General features: G+C 44.7%; 2 protein-coding genes across 2 annotated transcripts; both read left to right on the top strand.

Moving 5' to 3' along the window:
* Positions 1-596: 596 nt before the first annotated feature.
* LOC141787024 (uncharacterized) lies at positions 597-3,673 on the top strand. The gene is made up of 3 exons (XM_074665322.1): positions 597-2,587; positions 2,648-3,333; positions 3,471-3,673. Exons 1-3 carry the CDS (start codon positions 597-599, stop codon positions 3,584-3,586), a joined length of 2,793 nt encoding a protein of 930 aa, XP_074521423.1. The 3' UTR covers positions 3,587-3,673.
* Positions 3,674-21,727: 18,054 nt separating this feature from the next.
* On the top strand, positions 21,728-24,016 carry LOC141787025 (uncharacterized; the record flags this gene model as incomplete). Its single annotated transcript, XM_074665324.1, has 2 exons — positions 21,728-23,718; positions 23,779-24,016. Coding segments are annotated over exons 1-2 (2,229 nt in total), but the record flags the coding sequence as incomplete, so codon positions are not given.
* Between the last annotated feature and the right edge of the window lie 3 nt (positions 24,017-24,019).

The raw sequence follows: 24,019 nt of genomic DNA, 5'->3' as shown, positions 1-24,019 counted from the left end.
AACTGGATGAGGAGGAGGAGGGACTGAGATTAAAGGAGGCAAAGAGGAGACTGAAACTGATGAAGGAGGAGAGACTGAAACTGGAGGAGGAGGAGGAAGGACTGAGATTAAAGGAGGCAAAGAGGAGACTGAAACTGTTGAAGGAAGAGAGACTGAAACTGGAGGAGGAGGAGGAGGAGGAGAGCCAGAGACTTAAGGAGGCAAAGAAGAGAATAAGAATGAAGGAGGAGGTGAGAGTGAAACTGGAGGAGGAGGACCTGAGACTGAAGGAGAAGGAGCGACTGAGACTGAAGGAGGAGGAGAGACTGAGACTGGGGGAGAAGGAGAGACTGAAGGAGGAGGAGGAGGAGAGCCTCAGATTAGAGGAGGACAAGGAGGAGAAACTCAGACTGGAGCAGGAGGAGGAGGAGATAGTCAGATTAGAGGAGGAGAAGGAGAGACTCAGATTGGAGCAGGAGGAGGAGGAGATGGTCGGATTAGAGGAGGAGGAGGAGGAGAAGGAGAGACTCAGATTGGAGCAGGAGGAGGAGGAGATGGCCGGATTAGAGGAGGAGGAGGAGAAGGAGAGACTCAGATTGGAGCAGGAGGAGGAGGAGATGGCCGGATTAGAGGAGGGGGAGGAGGAGAAGGAGAGACTCAGATTGGAGCAGGAGGAGGAGGAGATAGTCAGATTAGAGGAGGAGGAGAAGCATGAGAGACTCAGACTGGAGGAGGAGAAGGAGCAGGAGGAGAGACTCAGATTAGAGGAGGAGGAAAGAGACAAACAGGTAAGTATGGAGAGAAGGAGAAGAAGGAAAGAAAGGAGACTGAGACAGGAGGAGGAGGAGGAGAGACTCAGACTGGAGCAGGAGGAGGACGAGAGACTCAGATTAGAGGAGGAGGAGAGACTCAGATTAGAGGAGGACGAGAGACTCAGATTAGAGGAGGACGAGAGACTCAGATTAGAGGAGGACGAGAGACTCAGACTGGAGCAGGAGGAAAGAGACAGACAGGTTAGTATGGAGAGAAGGAGAAGAAGGAAAGAAAGGAGACTGAGACTGGAGGAGGAGGACAGGCTCAGACTGGAGCAGGAGGAAGAGGAGAGGCTCAGACTGGAACAGGAGGAAGAGGAGAGGCTCAGACTGGAGCAGGAGGAAAGAGACAAACAGGTAAGTATGGAGAGAAGGAGAAGAAGGAAAGAAAGGAGACTGAGACTGGAGGAGGAGGACAGGCTCAGACTGGAGCAGGAGGAAGAGGAGAGGCTCAGACTGGAGCAGGAGGAAGAGGAGAGGCTCAGACTGGAGCAGGAGGAAAGAGACAAACAGGTAAGTATGGAGAGAAGGAGAAGAAGGAAAGAAAGGAGACTGAGACTGGAGGAGGAGGACAGGCTCAGACTGGAGCAGGAGGAAGAGGAGAGGCTCAGACTGGAGCAGGAGGAAGAGGAGAGGCTCAGACTGGAGCAGGAGGAAAGAGACAAACAGGTAAGTATGGAGAGAAGGAGAAGAAGGAAAGAAAGGAGACTGAGACAGGAGCATGAGAGACTCAGACTGGAGGAGGAGGAGGAGGAGAGACTCAGACTGGAGGAGGAGGAGGAGGAGAGACTTAGACTGGAGCAGGAGGAGGAGGAGAAGCTCAGACTGGAGCAGGAGGAGAGGCTCAGACTGGAGCAGGAGGAGAGGCTCAGACTGGAGCAGGAGGAGGAGAGAGTCAGATTAGAGGAGGAGGAGGAGAGACTCAGACTGGAGCAGGAGGAAAGAGACAAACAGGTAAGTATGGAGAGAAGAAGAAGAAGAGAGAGGAGACTGAGACTAAAGAAGGAAGAGGAGGAGAATGAGAGACTGAGACTGAAGGAGGAGATAGAAAAACGCAAGCAGGAGGAGGAGAAGAAACAGATGCAAGAGGACGAAGTGGACAAACTGATACGAGAGGAGGAGGAGAAACTGATTCGTGAGGGGGAGGAGACACAGATGCAAGAGGACCAAGTGGACAAACTAATACGAGAGGAGGAGGAGAGATTGATTCAGGATGAGGAGGAGACACAGATGCAAGAGGATCAAGTGGACAAATTGATACGGGAGGAGGAGGAGGAGGAGAGACTGACACAGAAGGAGGAGAGACTGACACTGAAAGAGGAGTTATTAAAAGAGAAGGAGGAGAGGAGACAGAGACAGGACAAGGAAGTCATTGAAAGACAAGAGATGATGGAGAACAGAAGGAGGAGAAGGGAGAGAAAACGGGAGGAGGAAGAGAAACTGAGACTAGAGGAGGAGGAGGATTTAGAAAGACTGTTACAGGAGGCGGAGCAGTGCTGGAGACAGGGGGAGAGACGAAAACAGGAAAAGAATAGGAAACGGAAACAGGAGCAGGAAGAGGAGAGACCACCAAACCAGAATGAGGAGAAGGAGAGACTGAGACTGAGATTGAGGGAGGAGAGAGAAAAACAAAAGCAGGAAGAGGAGAGAAAGGCTCTTATGGAGAAGACCAGGAGGCAGAGAGAAAGACAGGAGGAGGAGAAGAGACTTAGAGCAGAGGAAGAGAAGGAGAGACTGAGGCTAGAGGAAGAAGAGAAAAGAGTGAAACTTGAGAAGGAGAAGGAGAAGGAGAGACTGTTGGCACGGGTCCTGAGAGTAGATGACGAGGAGGAAGAGCCGGAGGTACAGATAATCAGACCAGATGAGGAGGAAAAGGAGAAAAGACTGAGACTTGAGAAGAAGAGACTGAGGCTGGAGGAAGAGGAGAAAAGAGCCAGACTTGAGAAGGAGAGACTGAGGCTGGAGGAAGAGGAAAAAAGGGTGAGACTTGAAAAGCAGAGACAGTGGGAGGAGGCAGGGTTGCTAGTGGTCCTGAAAATACGTGACGAGGACGCAGAGACGGAGGTACAGACATTCACAACAGATGAGGAGGAAGAGGAGAAAAGAGCCAGACTTGAGAGGGAGAGACTGAGGCTGGAGGAAGAGGAAAAAAGGGTGAGACTTGAAAAGCAGAGACAGTGGCAGGAGGCAGGGTGGCTAGTGGTCCTGAAACTAGGTGACGGGGACGAAGAGACCGAGGAGGAACCAAGCCCATATGAGGAGGAAGAGGAGAAATGGAAAGATGCGGTGTGGGCGGACAAGCGGGAGATGACGGAGAGCAGGTGGATAAGGGAAAGAAGAAGGAGGGTGCTGCGGGAGCAGGAGGAGAAACGTAGAGGACAGGCACACTCTGGGGAACAGGAGGAAGAGAAAAGTCATCAACCTCTTCAAAATGAGAGCCAGTTTTCAAAACTGAAACTGCGCCTCCTGGAGCTCCAGAGGGACCGGGTCCTCAAGAACATCACCAGGAGTGAGAAGAAGGAGGCCAAGATCCAGGCCAGGGGTAAGAAAGCAACTTTCAAACCTTGTTTTTAAATTTCTCTTTTAAAAAAAAGATTTGATTTGATCAAAAATCTGTCAAATAAGAGACAATCTCTCAGCTTCACTCAAAAGTCACCTTGAATATTTGGTTTCTTTCAGAGGATCCTGATCCTGCCGACAAGGAGATGCGCTTACGGAAGCAACAGTCCAAGAGGATGAAGCTGCAGAAGAAGCAGAGAAACCTGGAGGAGAAGATAAGCCGCAAGACGGGGTGAGGACTCCAGGATGAACTCAGCCAAGGAGAAGAGGTAAGTGTTTGGTAAGTATTTGCATTATTTAGTACACACACACACACACACACACACACACACACACACACACACACACACACACACACACACACACACACACTTCATAAAAAAAAACTAAAAACACACAAAACATTTAAACAGTTAAACTACTTTCAAAAATCATTTAAATTAGAGAAAAATAAAAACATAAAAAACCCTAGAATAGTTATTTTAAAGTAGGTATAAAGTAGAAGAAAGTTATTTGTCCTCCGATGAGGGGGGGTGGTGGCAGGGTAAAAGTAAAAGGTTGGACAACACACACACACACACACACACACACACACACACACACACACACACACACACACACACACACACATAAAATTATATTATTCTTTCAATTCAAACATTTCATTAAATGATGCTTGATTGGATAAGTTAAAGATTGTGTGTTGTCTAATAAAAGGTATTTAAATGATGTTCAAAAAAGTTCCCAAAATTAAAATAATTATCCAAAGAACAAGAAAAAAAATCAGGCAAAAAAAAAGTCAGACTCTAAATAGTTCTTTTAAAGTAGAAGAAAGTTATATGTCCTCCGATGAGGGGGGGTGGTGGCAGGGTAAAAGTAAAAGGTTGGACAACACACACAAAATTTTATTACCCTTTAAATTCAAACATTTCATTAAATGATACTTGATTAGATAGTTAAAGCTTATGTGTTGTCCAATAATAGGTTTTTAGTTTATTTTTTATCACTTTTTTAATCACAATTATCATCTCAATAACAAAAAATAAATGAATTAATTAAACAAATAGTTAATTTAAAAGACAGACTCTAAATAGTTCTTTTAAAGTAGAAGAAAGTTATTTGTCCTCCGATGAGGGGGGGTGGTGGCAGGGTAAAAGTAAAAGGTTGGACATCACACACAAAATTATAGTTATTTTTCCTATAACATTTTACTTGATATCTTGATTAGATGGTTAAAGCTAATGTGTTGTCCAGTAAAAAGTGTTTAAATTACGTTTAATAGAGTAGTCTCCAAAATCCCAATAATTATCCTGATAACAAGAAAAAAAAAACAGGCAAAAAAAGTTAGACTCTGAATAGTTCTTTTAAAGTAGAAGAAAGTTATTTGTCCTCCGATGAGGGGGGGTGGTGGCAGGGTAAAAGCTAAAGATTGGATGACACACACAATTTTTTTTTCTAGGAATCATTTAAACTTTAAAAACAACTAGTTTGACAACTTCCAAACTAGTGTCTTTAATGTAGAACAAAGTACTTTGTCCTCCGATGAGGGGGGGTGGTGGCAGGGTAAAAGTTCAGAGAAAAAATCAAAGTTAATTGTTGTGTGTGTCCAACACAATTATCAGTTCAGCTAATAATCTGCTAATCTAATTTGAAATAGATGAACAGAGCTTGTTCAGGTGTCATCCAAATCAAAATTTTACAGCCAGTGTTTTTCTAAACAAATTTCATCTAGTTTAATGTAAACAGCTATTAAATCATGTGGACAATGAATAAAAAAATAGTTTGACCAGACTCAGCTCTTTTCTGAAATAGTTCTTTAAATATAGAATAAAGTTATTTGTCCTCCGATGAGGGGGGGTGGTGGCGGGCCAAAAATAAAAAACCAACAACAACAACAAAAAAACTGGAAGGAAAGCTGCAGTGTGTGCTGAGACACACACACAATCAAATAACATGTAAATAAATTAAAATACAATGTTAAGAAATGATCAATTATTCAAAGATCATAGGACACATGATCATAGGTAGTTCTAAAATAGTTCTAAATAAATGATGACTGTCGTGATCTGACGAGATAAATTTCCATCTTAATAAATATGAGTCTGGAAACAAATACTTTCAAAATAGGACTTAGTGATTGGATGAGGAAAAGAGACGGTCTGAAAGCGTAGCATGGAATAAAGTTATTTGTCCTCCGATGAGGGGGGGTGGTGGCGGGCTAAAATTAGGCAAAGCAACAAAAAGCAAGAAGCATCAAACAGAAGAAGTGTGTGATTTAACACTCCAATATGATATAGTGCAGTGATCCATTCACAGCCAATTTGAAAATGACAAAGATACACAGTCAAACAACCTGAAAAGGTCAAACTTGTGAGAGCAGATGTCCCTGACACAGAGACAGAAGAACAACCCGAGCACAGGCGCTCTAAACCACAATGTAGGAAACATTGTCAGCGCCTATTTGAGGTAAGTTCTCATTTGAAGAAAATCAAATGTTGTGAGGAAAGGCCTCAAAGTACGGCATCTTGTCTCCCACTGGCTGTCACCTGCCTCAAAGGCTCCTGAGTGGATGAAAAACACAGGGATGGACCCGCAGTACAACACCATACCGCCCGCTTCAGGAAAAGCCCAAACTATCAGCACCAACAGCCGTCAGCCAGCGTGGAAAACACTACCGGAGCATCAGTGCATCAAAAAAACACTGAGCGACGACGGTTGAGCTCTTTCAAACTCATCAAGTGGGTGCAATGTCGGGTCCTGAGCTGGGACCAGAGCGGGCTTCAGTGCAGCGTTACCACAAACCACTTGAGCTTACGGCCACGACTGTTCCAGTGAATGCAAACGCTGCAGTAAATGCAGGTATGACATGCAACGTGTTGTCTGGATCGGTGTACGTGTGCTGCTGATGCTCCCTGAAAGTTTTCTTCCACAGACGCTCAAACAGCTCAAACTCAGGTGTTGTATCCATGGAAGTGTAAGCCTTCATATTTAAAGCCTGTGAACTGACAGCTACAAAGCCATTCCTCCTCTCTTTTCATTCCTCTCTGGTTTTATCTGATTGATCGTAGCTGCCTCGCCAACACTGAGGCGCTCATTTCCTGTCCATCGGCCAGGTTCACGTGTGTTACACTGCAAAGGAGCTTTTACTGCTGCTTTCTGCTTCTGTCCCAAGGTGTCCATCTACAGAGAAACAAAGGAGGGAAGTGGAGACACGAAATGAAGTGAGGTGACGTATAACAAACACCTGACAGACAAACCTGTGAAACCTGTGAGTGTACTTTCACTCCCAACAGGTGAGTGTTCTTTTGCATGGTGTGCTGTCAACAAGATATTGTGTGTCATGTGACTCCAGAGTCATGATCTCCGCAGGTGATCCAGATCTAGAGCAGCAAACAGAACCAGGGTTCAGCCCCAGAGGTCTGGGCACTGTAGATCCTGCTGCAGCAGAAGATCGGGATGCTACACCCAGTTTGAGCAGCTGGTACTCTGGGAAACAGTTCACCCTGACCCGTGTAAAGTGGCTACACGCTCTCTGTGTACTCCAGCCTCTTCAGTGCCGTGTGGAAGAGTTTTCCCAAGGCCGAGGAAAACGTTTCAAACTGAAGAAACTGACTGAGTCTGAAAACTGTGGATAAAAGCTCAGAACCAGTTCCACAAGCACACACACTCTGCCCAGTTCCTCAAGCACACACACACTGCCCAGTTCCTCAAGCACACACACACTGCCCAGTTCTTCAAGCACACACACTCTGCCCAGTTCTTCAAGCACACACACACTGTGCCCAGTTCTTCAAGCACACACACACTGTGCCCAGTTCCTCAAGCACACACACACTGCCCAGTTCCTCAAGCATACACACACTGCCCAGTTCCTCAAGCACACACACACACTACCCAGTTCTTCAAGCACACACACACTGTGCCCAGTTCCTCAAGCACACACACACACTTCCCAGTTCCTCAAGCACACGCACACTCTTCCCAGTTCCTCAAGCACACACACACTGCCCAGTTCCTCAAGCACACACACACACTGCCCAGTTCCTCAAGCACACACACACACTGCCCAGTTCAAGCACACCCCATTTCCCCCCACACCCATGAACCTCTTTACCAATGAACCTGTGGTGCCACATCATGTTATAACGCCCCGTGCTGTAATACTGTAATACATTTTCAATTCATTTTGTAAAAAACAGCATTTTGTAATAATCTGACACATTTTGTTTTATAGTGTTTTAAATGTATGTGATAAACTTTGCTGCATTATGTAGTACATTCAGACATATTGCATCAGTCATTACAAAATGCAGGTGTTGTATTTTTTTATATCAAGAAAATATAAGAATTAGGTGCATTATGCAACAAACCAGCCAAATAGATATCTCAAATTAAAAAAAAAAAAAAAATGTTATACCATCAGAAATATATTGTAGGTGTGGGTGCCTGGAGGGCTGAGAGGTGGGCAAGGCACCTAGCAACGGGTAAAACTGAAATGATAGGAATTTTAGGGCGCAAGGTCTTTTGGGGCCGTGGTTGTGTGGTGTAGTCAGCAGAGGGGGGGTGCTTAAGTGTGGGTGCGCAGGGCCGAGAGGTGCAGAAGTCACCCAGGGCCGAGAGGTGGTCCCGGTGGTCCCGGTGGTCCCGGTGGTCCCGGTGGTCCAGGCGGTCCGGGGCTAAGTGTGGCTGCCTGGGGGGCTGGCTGAGAGGTACCCAAATGGCCTGCCAACACCTGATGCCCCCTGACGCTCCTGGCGCTTGGTGCCAGTCACTGGAGTTTGATTTAGATTTGACCAATGAGGCGTCATCACTAGTTTTTCTAATGAAATTATATTTGCCCCTCATGCTGCTTCCTCTAAGTCAATATCTTTTTGATGATCTGTTTTTTTTTCCTAATAAAGACATCCATTTTGGTGGTTTGTTACATAATGCACATAATTCTTACATTTTCTTCATCAAAAAGTGCAACGCCTGCATTTTGTATTTACTGATGGATGCGCGGTGTCAGAATGTATTACATAATGCAGAGGAGTTTACTATGCACTGCGTTCAAAAATTCTAGACCAAAATGCAGCGTTATTACATAGTGAATTGAAAATTAATCAGATTATTACATCATGGGGCGTTATTACATAATGTGGCAATACAAACCCCCAAAACATACTTTGCCAAAAGCCATAAAATGATCAGTATTTGCACCAGTATGGAGCTATTATTGTAACAAAATGATTAGCGTGTGTAAATGCATCCCAAATGTTTGATTACACAAAGGTGTAAACAGATTTGCAAATGTGTCAAATATCCACAAATGTCTTTGCCAATCCAGAAATGTTTAAACTGCTTTACAAATAAATGGATGGTCTTAAATGGCTGAAAAGTCTGGGTATTTTTCAAATCCCATCATTATTGTCATCATTACGACTGAGGCGGGCCTCCCGATGGACTGTCTGTGTGCACGTGATGTTTGCTACAGTCCTGCCGGGCCAGTGATCTGCAAATGAGAAAGAATCCGTCTGTGAGAGGCGGATTACTTTGCCCTGAGCTCAGGCTCCCAGGCGCAGGCTGCCAGGTATGGAGCTATCATTGTAGCACCACGCCTCAGCCACTTAGCAATCCACACTGCCTCAGTTGTATCTGATGATTTGTGTGGATTTTTAGCTCTTGTAAGACAAACAAAAAAAAAAATTGAGACTTTTCAGCCATCTCAGACTACATTTTTATTTGTGAATCAGTTTAAACATTTGTGGATTTGTGCACACATTTGTAAATATTTGACAGATTTGTGAATCGGTCCACACATTTGTGGATCAGTTCACATATTCGTGGATGCATTGACCCACACACACATCATTTTGCCACAATAATAGCTCAATACACCAGCTCAATGTGACAATGACATGAATGAGTCTTTGTTTGTGGAGCACATCTTATGAATGTGGCAGAAGTGGTCCAGAATGAAGAGGTCAATTTGAGCTAGGCTTCAAATCAAGGTGTGCATTAGGTCTACTTTAACAAGTAGCCTAAAATGAAGAGGTCAATTTAGGCTACGAAAAAAGTGGACTAGAATGGAGTCTATCAGACAGAGACAGACTCAGGAAAACTTGACATGTTCTGGACCGTTCAATGCAACAAAGATTAGAAACCCTTGTGCTGAGTTTGGATGCAGAGAAGGCATTTGACTGGGTCACATGGACCTTTTGATATAAAGTAATGCCTAAATTTGGATTCCACCAGACCCTAATGCAGTGTTTCCCAATCCTGGTCCTGGGGACCCCCTGCCCTGCATGTTTTTTATGTTCCCCACTCCAACACACCTGATTCAAATGATCAGCTCGTCATCGAGCCCTGCTGGGGCCGGATAACGAGCCATTCATTTGAATCAGGTGAGCTGGAGTGGGGTAACATCTAAAACGTGCAGGGCAGGGGGGTCCCCCAGGACCAGGATTGGGAAACACTGCCCTAATTGATGTAATTGCTGCTTTGTACAATAAACCAAGAGCTAAAATAAAGATTAACGGAGCCCTATCTGATTGAACTGTGTTCCTCACAGTTTTATCTTCCTGGAAAAGGATCACCAAAACATGTGGGTTAGGGAATGGGACTCAAATACTTACGCCTTAGAGTCAAATAGGATTGATGGCAGATTTGGGGCTTGGCTCTCAAAAGGCTTGACCACCTGTTACACTTTTATTCAGAAAGGGATGTTTCAGAGTTTTGAGGAACTTGAAACATCTCATGGTTTAGAAAAAGAGGACTTCCAGCGATATTGACAGGTTAGAACTTATTTGAATCAAAACTTGAAAGACAAGTGGGAAAAATCTGATTGAGAATTCCTCAGTGTGTTTCTATCTGTGTTGAAACAGGCTCACGCTAAGTACAAAGCTCATTTCTAAACTATATGATGGTACTTTGCTATCTAATCAGGGTGATACAAACTATATATGAAATGAGTGGGAGAAGGAGGGAAACATATGCATTTCAACTGAAAGCTGGGAAAACATTTGAAGTTACGATGGATGGCCTCAACCTCCAACACATGGAGGGAATTCTGTGGGAAAAACATAGGTAGATTTTTTTGGTAACCCCAGCCCAGGGAAAACTTCAGAACAGTGGAGACACCTGCTGGAGACTCTGTGGGACAAAAGATGCAAATCACTGTCCTATTTCTTGGAGTTGTCAATGGATCAAAGCGTTTTGGGAGCAGCTGTGGAGCAATATCTTTACTGAGGACGTTCCTGTTAAGTTGGAAGCCCTGTATTTGGGAGATTTTTCTTTTGAAAACTGGACTCTGAGAGACAAAAAGCTGCTGGCTGTGCTTTTGGCAGCAAGCAAAAAGACAATCACCAGAAAGTGGTTAAAAGCCCAGGCACCTACAATGGAAAAGTGGCTTGATATTGTACAGGACATTTACAGTCTTGAGAGGTGGTCATTTTCTCTGAAGGGTCAAAGGGAATCCTTTTTCAGGACTTGGTCATTTTGGACAAACTACGTGAAACCCGTAATCTCTGTAATCTGACCAGGTTTTGTTTATTGTGAATCCACCTACCTGGTTTGGGTTTGGGTTTAGGTTGATGCAAAGGTCAAAATTTGGATGTGTCTTATTCCAGATAAGTTAAGAAACGGAGCCAGACCCCTCCTCCGCTCACCTCTTCTCCTTGTTGTTAAATCTATTAAAACTAAGGATTGGCAATGATCATTTTCATAACCACGTGTGGAATGTTTACTGCATACTGTACCCTTTCCCCAAAGGAACGTTATGTCACATGTGCCTTTCCAAACAAACAAAAACTGACCAAAAAAGAAAAGTGCTATGTTGACCCAATTTTTATTTTTTTTATTATTATTATTATAATAAGTAGTAGTAGTAGTAGTAGTAGTAGTAGTAGTAGTAGTAGTAGTAGTAGCAGTAGTAGTAGTAGTAGTAGTAGTAGAAGCCTAGTAGTAGTATTAGTTGTTGTAGTAGTAGTAGTCTTAGTTGTTGTAGTAGTAGTAGTAGTAGTAGCAGTAGTAGTAGTAGTAGCAGTAGTAGTAGTAGTAGTAGTAGTTGTTGTAGTAGTAGGAGTAGTAGTAGTAGTAGTAGTAGTAGCAGTAGTAGTAGTAGTAGTAGTAGTTGTTGTAGTAGTAGTAGTAGTAGTAGTAGTAGTAGTAGTAGTAGCAGTAGTAGTAGTAGTAGTAGTAGTTGTTGTAGTAGTAGGAGTAGTAGTAGTAGTAGTAGTGGTAGTAGTAGTAGTAGTATCATTGAAAAGTCATCAAAGCTTGGACACATGGAGTTTTTCTCAGACACCTCAGAATAAGGTGCTTCTTGTTTGTGGAGCTTCACCGCTGTTTCTGTACATTTAGCAGAGTTTGAGCTGAATGCCAAGATTTGTCCTTACTCTTTTAGGATGACTTCTCATGTATAATTGGGATTCTAGGTAACAGAAATAGCACAGCCCTACTTGTTCCTTATTTCACAAATCAGATGTTTATGGGAGCCGACACTGTTTTTTGGGCCTGTGTTTTGTGCTTCTCCACAGAGAGGAAGGAAGAATGAGTTAAAATGGCCACGCTGTCCACTTTATACACAGGATGCTCCACACTCTCTTCCAGCGCTCGTTCCTCAACATGAGCAGACACTGGGTCGTAGGTTTGGTGGCAGAGTGAAAAGCCTGCAAAGAGTACGAGCAGAGACCCTGTTAGCGACACAGCGTCAAAGCTTATGTTTGCCGTTAGAAGAGCCAGTGAGCACATGTGAGTGTTCCTGTTAATGCACTCACCACCCTGCTGGGGAAGCTGCTCAACTCACCCTGATCAAAACCCAAACGTGCGCTGACAGAAGCTTTTCCTGGTTTTTACTTGGACCCTCGATAAGAAATGTTTGAACAGTCATTTTGGATGTTGCGGATGTGCCGAGTGTTCATTCTGCTGCTTAAAAAAAACCCTGTGGAGAGAGTCAGAGAACAGTGGTACAAGTTTTACTTTTTATTCATCACTTACTAACAATTTCAATGATGATTTTTAATCACAGTCATAACATGACAGTCATATGAGGAAACATATGTGTGCTTACTTGTGTAAATGTGTGTGTAGAACAGAAAATGATCAATGATTTGAATAAATACAGAAAAACGTGCAAATAAAGCCTTGATTGTTTTCTTTCTGTAAATAAAAAAGGTACAAAACTCTGGTTTGTCCTAAAACACTTTGGCTTCAACATAAACAGAGAAGAACAGCTGCAAACGATGCAAATTAGGAGTCTATATCGCATCCATATTCCATCTCTACATGAAACCTCAAGGCTGACTGTTGCAGTCCTCTAAAGTTGCCAGTAGAGTGCGGAACACACACACACACACACACACACACACACACACACACACACACACACACACACACACACACACACACACACACACACACACACACACACACACAGTTTGCTTACCCTCCATACATCTTCATAGTCTATGTCACAGGTCAGTAACTCTCCATCCTTCTCTGGGAAAAGCTGGTGGCCCATTTTCTGTAAAGAAAAGCAGAAATGAGGCTCATAGTTGAGAGGACAGTTTGATTTGAGTTCAGTGGTGTTTTATAGGCTCAGAAATGAATTCTACATTCAAAACTATTTACAAATGAAGATTTTATTCACTGTTGTGAAAAAAAAAACAAAACAGAATTGAACAGGAGTTTATTGATGTGCATGCAGACAGAATGGTTTTTGGATGGGTCTGCTGGTGTCCTCCCCCAGCAGGGGGTCACTGGTCTCTGGTACCACTGTTATGATGTTCACTGAGAGAAAAGTTCAGGATCCCCTGGTCTGACTAACCAGCCAGAGTCTGTGGGTGGTGTTTTATTGTGAAATAGAGCAGACAACCTGAGCCAGCAGCGCCCCTGAATCCCCGTCCTGGTCCATCTTCTCTGTTTCATTTGATGTGAGCCGCTTGAATTGATTTCTGTTCCTGACATCACTCGCTACATTTCTTACTCCAGCCCTGGAGTCCTGATCTGTAATAAAGGGGAAAAGGCTGAAAAATAAGCTGACAAAAAAACACTAAAGACCAACAGAAAAGCTTTGAACTTGCAGGTAAACACATCAGGAGACTTAGGATGTATCAGCCTAAAGAGTTTTCATTCTCCTGTAATGCTTTTAGTTTGCTTTGGAAGGTTTGGGCAGCTAGACAGGATCTTTTTTCTTAGTACGGAAAGCTCTAGAGCAGGGATGTCAAACTGGTGGCATGGAGGGCCAAGAGGCTGCAGGTTTTCCTTCCAAACAAGAACTCCAGCAGCTGATTTGTCTGATTAGTCCCTGCTCTCTGCTTGAAGGTGAGGTAATGAGTGAAATCAGCTGGTAGAGTTGTTGGTTGGAAAGAATAGCTGCAGCCTCTTGGCCCTCCATGCCACCAGTTTGACATCCCTGCTCTCGAGTGTCCAGAATGGCACTCCTCGTGGGTTAATGCAGATAATAAGGTCAGATTAAAGTGAAAGTTTAGCTCTGTTCCACTTGTGTGTATGTGTCAGTGTAGCTTTAAACCAAGAGGGAAACGTATGAGGTAAAGATCCAGGTGGTCCAGCTGGAGGTGATTTCGAGAGTGATTGAGACACACGGGGATGTCCTCTGGGGCATGTTCCCTGGGGCATGATGGGTCCTGCACGGCTAAGAAAACATGGCAAGTGTGAGATGGCTGAGAGAAATAGACAAAATGACATAGACAAGGATGCGACAGCTTAAAAAAGGCAGCAAAGATGACTCGAAGGCGTTGTTAATCCATGAGTGATTTGACTTTGCGGCTTGTTTTTGTAGAGAAGAAAGAAAATGTGTGAAGTTGTTGGTTGATTTGTACAGTGAGCTTAGTGAGAATGAACGTAACCCGCGCACCCCAGCCAGCCCGCCCGCCCGCCCGCAGGCCCCTGCCCAACCCTAGGTGGGGTCGGGGGCCTAGTCTCACGCCGCTGGCAGCTTCCCTCCAGCCCCCTCTCTCCCCCAGGGGCCTTGCTCTCCGGCGGGTCCCGGGGAACCCTAAGCGCCCCAGCCAGCCCGGCCAGCCCGGCCAGCCCGGCCAGCCCGGCCAGCCCGGCCAGCCCGGCCAGCCCGGCCCAACCCTAACCCAACCCTACGGACCCGGGTCGGGGCCAAGTCTCCCACCCCGGGCGGCCACCCCTTTAGCCCCCGCTCTCCCTCGGGGCCTTGCTCTCCGGCGGGTCCCGGAGAACCCTAAGCACCCCAGCCAGCCCGGCCACCCCGGCCCAACCCTACGGACCCGGGTCGGGGCCAAGTCTCCCACCCCTGGCAACCACCCCTTTAGCCCCCGCTCTCCCTCGGGGCCTTGCTCTCCGGCGGGTCCCGGAGAACCCACCCCAGCCCTGCTCTCCACTGGGTCCCGGGGAACCCAGACTTAAGTCCCCCTCCGCCGACTACACCAATTGGGCCGTCCCAAAAGAACAACGCGCCCCTGGTAGGAGGTGGCCATTTTTTGACAAGGCAAAACTTCAGCTACTCGTTAACACAAATATCTAATCAGCCAATCACATGGCACAAACTTTGAATGTGGACAGGTTGTTGGTGCCAGACGGGCTGGTCTGACAGGACTTCAAATACTGAGCTGAAAAACACACACACACACACACACACACACACACACACACACACACACACACACACACACACACACACACACACACACAGACTGAGCCTACAGAGCATCCTCTCACCGCTCAGGGATGAACTTCTCCGGCTCCGGCCAGTGCTCCTGGTCATAGTGAAGGAAGCCTGCTGGGAACTCCATCGTCACACCTTTAGGGGCCAGTTGTCCGTTCAATGTGCGGTCGTGGTCCATCTATCTGATCTACTTGAACCCTGGAGGGTAGAGGCGCAACGCTTCACTTATGACCAGGTCTAATACTTCAGCTCCTGGACACTGGTGTAATCTGGAGACTCCTGCAGCAAAAAGAACAACGTAAACACACTGCAGTAAACAACTAAAGCATCATTTACAGCAAAGGTTCCCTGGGTAATAAAGTTAATTCACAACAATCCTAAAACTTCGGCCTGACCCCCCCCCCAAACAATTAAAGAAATAAAGAACCTTGGTATAAAGAAGTAATAACAACATAGGCACTATAAAAACACAAAATCTTATTTAGTCAACTCATAGTTGTAGGATCAGATTATGAATGGTTTGTTTACATTCATGTTTGTTTGTAACTGAGCTCATCAAGGGTGAAAGTCTTTATGAGGGTAGGACCTTGTTAGTGCGGTTAAGTGTTTCACCCGGAAGGGTCAAACAGTTTTTGACCGCTGTGCGGTGAGGCACCATGGTGATGCAGAAGGGTGAACAAACATTTGGTAAGTGTATTACACAAGTTAACCGTTTGCTTTGTCAAACAAATGGACTGATCATTGAAAAAGCAAACAAAACCTGGAGTTTCATCCATCAAAAAGCCAACAGGAGCGCCTCAGTTGTTATCCAGGTGTAGCATCTCAGTGCCTTAAAGCATTGGCTTGGCATCTTCAGAAGTTGTACAGTCCAAAAATTGAAATCATGAAATTGTAAATTTTAAGATGTCAAATTTAAGAGATCAAAAGTACGATGAATATATACATTTTTAAAACCGTTAAATACAAGACCCAAAGAAAAAATCAAAAATCAAAAATGATTAAAGAAAAGTCACAATGGGAGACGAAAGACATAGTTACCAAAAAAAATGTAATAAATTCTGAGAAAAGTGAAGACATTTTTTAAGTCAAAGCTTTATCACAGATAATAATTAAAAAATAATAATAATTACAAATATTATAATGTGCAAAATGAAAGTTCTGGCTTTAGAATTTTTTTCAGTCAGTGCATTTTGTTCTGAATACAAAAATGTGTAAGTATGTCAGGAGTTTGCGTGCTCTGTGTGACTGTAGAAACATGAAGGGGATCTGCTGTTTGTGTGGACATAAAAGTCTCACCCACAGTTTACAGATGAACCGTATTTCTTATTAAAGATAAAGATAAAGATAAAAAATACTTTATTAATCCCAGAAGGGAAATTCATTATTATTATTATTATTATTATTATTAGTAGTAGTAGTATTATGATTAGGAGACCATACTCTTTTAAAAATGCTTGCTTATATTTTCTGAAAGTTCTGCCTTCAGCCTGTTCTGATAAATACACACTGAATCTTTAAAGCAAACCTCTGTCAATGTTTATTCACTACCATCACTTTACAGGCTCCTTCATTTTATGACAGCAGTAAAAACGATCTGGCTAAAATTGGTGGACTTCCTTCCACTTGAGTCTAACCCTACCTCCATATCTTCTGCCTCTCCATCTGTCTGAGGTGGAGAACTTGATAAGTGATTGCTAGGGATGGAAAAAAAAAATGCTTTAAACTAGATTAAAAACAAAACAAAGAAGTAGTGTACAGTAACAGCTCAGGCCGTAACCTTGCTCTATCACTTAGAAATGCCAGTGTTTACAACAGATTTTCAAGTATTGGCTCACTCCACGGTTAGTTAAACAACGTTAAAGATGTCAGTGACCTCACCTCACCTCATGTGTCAGCTCTCTTCTCCAAGTGTTGATAGTTTCATGTAGTCTTCTTCATCCAGCATTATTTCACAGCTAACAAGAAAAGTCGGCTCCATGCTGCCCTCCAACGGTCGGGATGGGCTTCGTTCATCCCGAGTTCAAAGAAGGAGAGCCGCTCATCCCACTTTCAGCATTTAAATTAGCGGATCAAAACTCTCAATTTCTACTCAGTGAAAATTGTGTTTGTATTTTATTTAATAATAATTATTTATAGTTTGATTCGTTTTTACATCAAGTCGTGTTTATGCTGAAAGCGCAGACGTAGCCTATGTAAACCACTAGAGTGAAACTTTTGGAAAACAATCAAGTATTTGAAAAAAAAAAACAACTAAAAGGATTATTTTTCTAAACTGTCGAGCAGGCATGGGAGAGTTAATTATTTGGACTTTTATTTCCCATTTTAATATTTTTTTAAATTATTTTTATTATTGTTAAAACGTCAGGGACGCACGGGTTGCGTCTGAATTTGATTGGTGCAGATAAATTCTGGAATCTGTTAATTCCATCGGGGTATAAAATCAAGCTGGGCGTTCCTTCCGCCTTTTTCACCAAGGCACTTGGGGAGGTATGTTGCAAATTTTCCTGCTAAAGCTTGGCTAGCTTAAGCACAACTCAATAAAATGCATTTTTAGTCGGAAGAGGCGTCATATTGTGTGTTTCATTAATGTAATTTTTGTATTCCTTGATAAGATCTGTGACTTTTTTGAAGGTTTGACAGAGTTTAAATCATCCGTTGAGGTGACACAGGTCTTTGATCATAATAAATCTGAAAGAGATGCTTAATGTCATTTCCGATTGTAAAACTGATGTGAATTTCAAGTTGAAAGACTGTTTTGTAGCTTGTAGCTTTGATAGTTTCAGCTGCGGACATTGTCCGCATCGTTGTGTTGAAATTTATACTTGGAAGTTGAACAAAAACAAGGTAATCCTTAAGATTTGTGTTGAAAGAGAGACGATTTAAGTCTTTAAACGGCCAAAGTTAACTCGGTTTTGGTTTATCCTTCTTTTTTTACTGCATTTATGTGAATTTATTTGGTATAAGTGACTAAACAGAACAGTTTCTGCCGTACGACCTCGGTGGTCGCAAGGCCGTTGCTGTGGCAGCACAAGCTAGTTTTCCATCTGTTTTCACAGTTTTCGGCTAATATTTAAGCTAGGTCATGCTGCAGCACAGCGCTAAACAGCTAAACATTGATTGAGGAGCTCATACCTGTGTAGCGTAGAGTTATGCGCCACAGATATTACTTTACTACAATTAAACATGTCCGTCCCTGTAATATTTTCAGCCGAGGTGTCCGCAAGCGTTTTATACAACAGCTCACACACGGTGCATACTTCCAAATGCATGTCGGTTTTAAACTAGCATCGACTAGCTCTGCTTTGCTGTAACAGTACACTTTAAACTCTGAAGGTAACATGATAGATAGAGGATTTTTTCCCCCCTTTTTTTACCGAAACATTCTGTGTTTTTACTATCACTGAACCGTGTCAGCAGTAATCTGTATTTATTTGACAGATTACACTGATGGCCATGTGACAGTGCTGGCTTTTCTTGATAAGATCTGTGACTTTTTCGAAGGTTTGACAGAGTTTAAATCATCCGTTGAGGTGAAACAGGTCTTTGATCATAATAATTCTGAAAGGGGATCTTAGTTTCATTTCCGAGTGTGAAACTCAATGTGAATTTGAAGTTAAAAGACTGTTTCTTAGTTTTAAGTTGTGATAGTTTCAGCTGCGGACATTGCCCGCATCTTTTGTTTGAATTTATACTTGGAAGTTGAACAAAAACAAGGTAATCCTTAAGATTTGTGTTGAAAGAGAGACGATTTAAGTCTTTAAACAACCAAAGTTAACTGGGTTTTGGTTTATCTTTCTTTTTTAACTGCATTTATATGAATAAATTTGGTATATGTTCTTTTTTACCGAGACATTCTGTGTTTTTACTCTTACTGAACAGAAGTGTGTCAGCAGTAATCTGTATTTATTTATTACACCGACAGTTATGTGAGAAAGCTGGTTTTTATTTTTCTAAAGTAAAATTTCTATTATTTTGTGCTGACAACTGTTGGTCTATAAACAGTCAAAATCAAACCTCCTTAAAGCCTTTCCCAGTTAGATTCACACAAATGTGCTGCCACGTCTTCGGGACTGTTTCTGTAACACTAATATAAAAAGACTTGATTCTGTTGCGTTGTTTGCAAAGAGTTTTAAATATCATGCTTTGTACTGGTGTCAACGTCAATAGAGTAGAATAGAATGAAATAGAATAGAATAGATTTTATTTATGCCGAGGGGAAATTCAGGAGTCACAGCAGCAGCAAAATGACAGATTTTGGTGTTATTATAACCCTCACTACAATTTGAACAGAGTTTGTTTGTCCGAACTTAAAACACATGGTCCTTAACATTATAGCTTCCTTATAAATGTTCAATCCAATACAAAGAATCATGTTTTAAACAGTAATAACTATAAAGAGATAAATAACACGAAGAAGTGACATAAAACAACAACTATTTGGACTTTATTTTGTAATTAAAGAAATATTCTGATCATTTTTTCATTCAGAATACTGAAGCGAGAAGCACACAAACGAATTCAAACCATGACTGAGAGGAGAGAGGAGCACAGGAGAGGAGGAGGAGAAGAGAGAGGCGGGAGAGGCTTGAGGAGAGAGATGGTAAGTATGGAGAGCCGAAGACAGGAGCAGGAGGAGGTGGAGAGAGGGGTAAGTATGACCAGGATAAGGAGGTGGGACAAGAGACAGAGCCAGGAACGAGAGGAGAGGGAGAGATGGGAGTCAGAGGAGAAACTGAGACAGGAGGAGGAAGAGAGGGAGGTAAGTATGGCCAGGATGAGGAGGAGGGAGAGGAGACAGAGACAGGAGCAAGAAAAGAGGGAGAGATGGGAGTGGGAGGAGACACTGAGACAGGAGGAGGAAGAGAGAGAGGTAAGTATGGCCAGGATGAGGAGCAGGGAGAGGAGACAGAGACAGGAGCAAGAAGAGAGGGAGAGATGGGAGTGGGAGGAGACACTGAGGCAGGAGAAGGAGAGACTGAGACTGAAGGAGGACGAGAGAAAGAAACTGATACTGGAGGAGGAGGAGGAGGAGGAGGGAACACAAATAGAGGACATAGTGATAGAGCTGGAGGAGCTGGAGGAGCTGGAGGAGCTGGAGTGGGACATGAATCTGTATGAGGAGGAGTTAAGAAAGTTAACGCATGGCTTAGAAAAGACAAATGATGTGAATGGAAGAAACAGACTGAGACTGAAGGAGGAGGAGAGACAGATAAGTTTGCAAAGAAGAAGAGCACAAAGAGTGAAAACACCGGGACTGGTGGAGGAGGTGAATCAGCCTGAGGAGGTGTTAAGAAAGGCAATAGATGACCTAGAAAAGGCAAAGGAGCGCTTTGACAGAAACAGACTGAGATGGGAAGAGGGGGAGAAGGGGAGACTAAGACTGGAGGAGGAGAAGAAGAGGTTGAAACTGAGGAAGAAAGAAGAGAGAGAGAGACGGGCAAGTTTGGAAAGAAGGAGAACACCAAGAGCGAAAATACTGGGACTGAGGGAGGAGGTGAATCTGATCGACGAGCAGGTACAAAAGGTCATACATGAGCTAAGAAAGGACAAGGTCCTGTATGAGAAGGAGGAGACACTGAGACTGAAGGAGGAGGTGAATCTGATTGACCAGCAGGTACAAAAGGTCATACATGAGCTAAGAAAGGACAAGGTCCTGTATGAGGAGGAGGAGACACTGAGACTGAAGGAGGAGGAGGAGGAGGTGAAGGAGACACTGAGACTGAAAGAGGAGGAGAAGGAAAGAGGGAGACTGAGACTAAAGGAGGAGAAGGAAAAAGGACAAAGACAGGAGAGACTGAGAAAAGAAAAGGAAGAGAAGAGGCTGAGACTAAAGGAGGAGAGAATAGGACAGGAGGAGGAGAAGGAGGGCATGAGACTGCAAAAGGTAGAGGAGACAGAGAGACTAGAGCTGAAACTGGATGGAGAGGAGGAGGGACTGAGACTAAAAGTGGAAGAGGAAAGACTGAGACTGAAGGAGGAGGAGAGACTTAAACTGGATGAGGAGGAGGAGGGACTGAGATTAAAGGAGGCGAAGAGGAGACTGAAACTGATGAAGGAGGAGAGACTGAAACTGGAGGAGGAGGAGGAGGGACTGAGACTAAAAGTGGAAGAGGAAAGACTGAGGCTGAAGGAGGAGGAGAGACTTAAACTGGATGAGGAGGAGGAGGGACTGAGATTAAAGGAGGCAAAGAGGAGACTGAAACTGATGAAGGAGGAGAGACTGAAACTGGAGGAGGAGGAGGAAGGACTGAGATTAAAGGAGGCAAAGAGGAGACTGAAACTGTTGAAGGAAGAGAGACTGAAACTGGAGGAGGAGGAGGAGGAGGAGAGCCAGAGACTTAAGGAGGCAAAGAAGAGAATAAGAATGAAGGAGGAGGTGAGAGTGAAACTGGAGGAGGAGGACCTGAGACTGAAGGAGAAGGAGCGACTGAGACTGAAGGAGGAGGAGAGACTGAGACTGGGGGAGAAGGAGAGACTGAAGGAGGAGGAGGAGGAGAGCCTCAGATTAGAGGAGGACAAGGAGGAGAAACTCAGACTGGAGCAGGAGGAGGAGGAGATAGTCAGATTAGAGGAGGAGAAGGAGAGACTCAGATTGGAGCAGGAGGAGGAGGAGATGGTCGGATTAGAGGAGGAGGAGGAGGAGAAGGAGAGACTCAGATTGGAGCAGGAGGAGGAGGAGATGGCCGGATTAGAGGAGGAGGAGGAGAAGGAGAGACTCAGATTGGAGCAGGAGGAGGAGGAGATGGCCGGATTAGAGGAGGGGGAGGAGGAGAAGGAGAGACTCAGATTGGAGCAGGAGGAGGAGGAGATAGTCAGATTAGAGGAGGAGGAGAAGCATGAGAGACTCAGACTGGAGGAGGAGAAGGAGCAGGAGGAGAGACTCAGATTAGAGGAGGAGGAAAGAGACAAACAGGTAAGTATGGAGAGAAGGAGAAGAAGGAAAGAAAGGAGACTGAGACAGGAGGAGGAGGAGGAGAGACTCAGACTGGAGCAGGAGGAGGACGAGAGACTCAGATTAGAGGAGGAGGAGAGACTCAGATTAGAGGAGGACGAGAGACTCAGATTAGAGGAGGACGAGAGACTCAGATTAGAGGAGGACGAGAGACTCAGACTGGAGCAGGAGGAAAGAGACAGACAGGTTAGTATGGAGAGAAGGAGAAGAAGGAAAGAAAGGAGACTGAGACTGGAGGAGGAGGACAGGCTCAGACTGGAGCAGGAGGAAGAGGAGAGGCTCAGACTGGAACAGGAGGAAGAGGAGAGGCTCAGACTGGAGCAGGAGGAAAGAGACAAACAGGTAAGTATGGAGAGAAGGAGAAGAAGGAAAGAAAGGAGACTGAGACTGGAGGAGGAGGACAGGCTCAGACTGGAGCAGGAGGAAGAGGAGAGGCTCAGACTGGAGCAGGAGGAAGAGGAGAGGCTCAGACTGGAGCAGGAGGAAAGAGACAAACAGGTAAGTATGGAGAGAAGGAGAAGAAGGAAAGAAAGGAGACTGAGACTGGAGGAGGAGGACAGGCTCAGACTGGAGCAGGAGGAAGAGGAGAGGCTCAGACTGGAGCAGGAGGAAGAGGAGAGGCTCAGACTGGAGCAGGAGGAAAGAGACAAACAGGTAAGTATGGAGAGAAGGAGAAGAAGGAAAGAAAGGAGACTGAGACAGGAGCATGAGAGACTCAGACTGGAGGAGGAGGAGGAGGAGAGACTCAGACTGGAGGAGGAGGAGGAGGAGAGACTTAGACTGGAGCAGGAGGAGGAGGAGAAGCTCAGACTGGAGCAGGAGGAGAGGCTCAGACTGGAGCAGGAGGAGAGGCTCAGACTGGAGCAGGAGGAGGAGAGAGTCAGATTAGAGGAGGAGGAGGAGAGACTCAGACTGGAGCAGGAGGAAAGAGACAAACAGGTAAGTATGGAGAGAAGAAGAAGAAGAGAGAGGAGACTGAGACTAAAGAAGGAAGAGGAGGAGAATGAGAGACTGAGACTGAAGGAGGAGATAGAAAAACGCAAGCAGGAGGAGGAGAAGAAACAGATGCAAGAGGACGAAGTGGACAAACTGATACGAGAGGAGGAGGAGAAACTGATTCGTGAGGGGGAGGAGACACAGATGCAAGAGGACCAAGTGGACAAACTAATACGAGAGGAGGAGGAGAGATTGATTCAGGATGAGGAGGAGACACAGATGCAAGAGGATCAAGTGGACAAATTGATACGGGAGGAGGAGGAGGAGGAGAGACTGACACAGAAGGAGGAGAGACTGACACTGAAAGAGGAGTTATTAAAAGAGAAGGAGGAGAGGAGACAGAGACAGGACAAGGAAGTCATTGAAAGACAAGAGATGATGGAGAACAGAAGGAGGAGAAGGGAGAGAAAACGGGAGGAGGAAGAGAAACTGAGACTAGAGGAGGAGGAGGATTTAGAAAGACTGTTACAGGAGGCGGAGCAGTGCTGGAGACAGGGGGAGAGACGAAAACAGGAAAAGAATAGGAAACGGAAACAGGAGCAGGAAGAGGAGAGACCACCAAACCAGAATGAGGAGAAGGAGAGACTGAGACTGAGATTGAGGGAGGAGAGAGAAAAACAAAAGCAGGAAGAGGAGAGAAAGGCTCTTATGGAGAAGACCAGGAGGCAGAGAGAAAGACAGGAGGAGGAGAAGAGACTTAGAGCAGAGGAAGAGAAGGAGAGACTGAGGCTAGAGGAAGAAGAGAAAAGAGTGAAACTTGAGAAGGAGAAGGAGAAGGAGAGACTGTTGGCACGGGTCCTGAGAGTAGATGACGAGGAGGAAGAGCCGGAGGTACAGATAATCAGACCAGATGAGGAGGAAAAGGAGAAAAGACTGAGACTTGAGAAGAAGAGACTGAGGCTGGAGGAAGAGGAGAAAAGAGCCAGACTTGAGAAGGAGAGACTGAGGCTGGAGGAAGAGGAAAAAAGGGTGAGACTTGAAAAGCAGAGACAGTGGGAGGAGGCAGGGTTGCTAGTGGTCCTGAAAATACGTGACGAGGACGCAGAGACGGAGGTACAGACATTCACAACAGATGAGGAGGAAGAG

Source organism: Halichoeres trimaculatus, unplaced genomic scaffold (genome assembly GCF_033239565.1).
Source record: "Halichoeres trimaculatus isolate MK-OKI-2021-1 unplaced genomic scaffold, fHalTri1.1 fHalTri1_scaffold_113, whole genome shotgun sequence".
NCBI lineage: Eukaryota > Metazoa > Chordata > Actinopteri > Labriformes > Labridae > Halichoeres > Halichoeres trimaculatus.
Note: the sequence above shows the minus strand (reverse complement) of the source record. Positions and strands in the feature narration are given on the sequence as shown.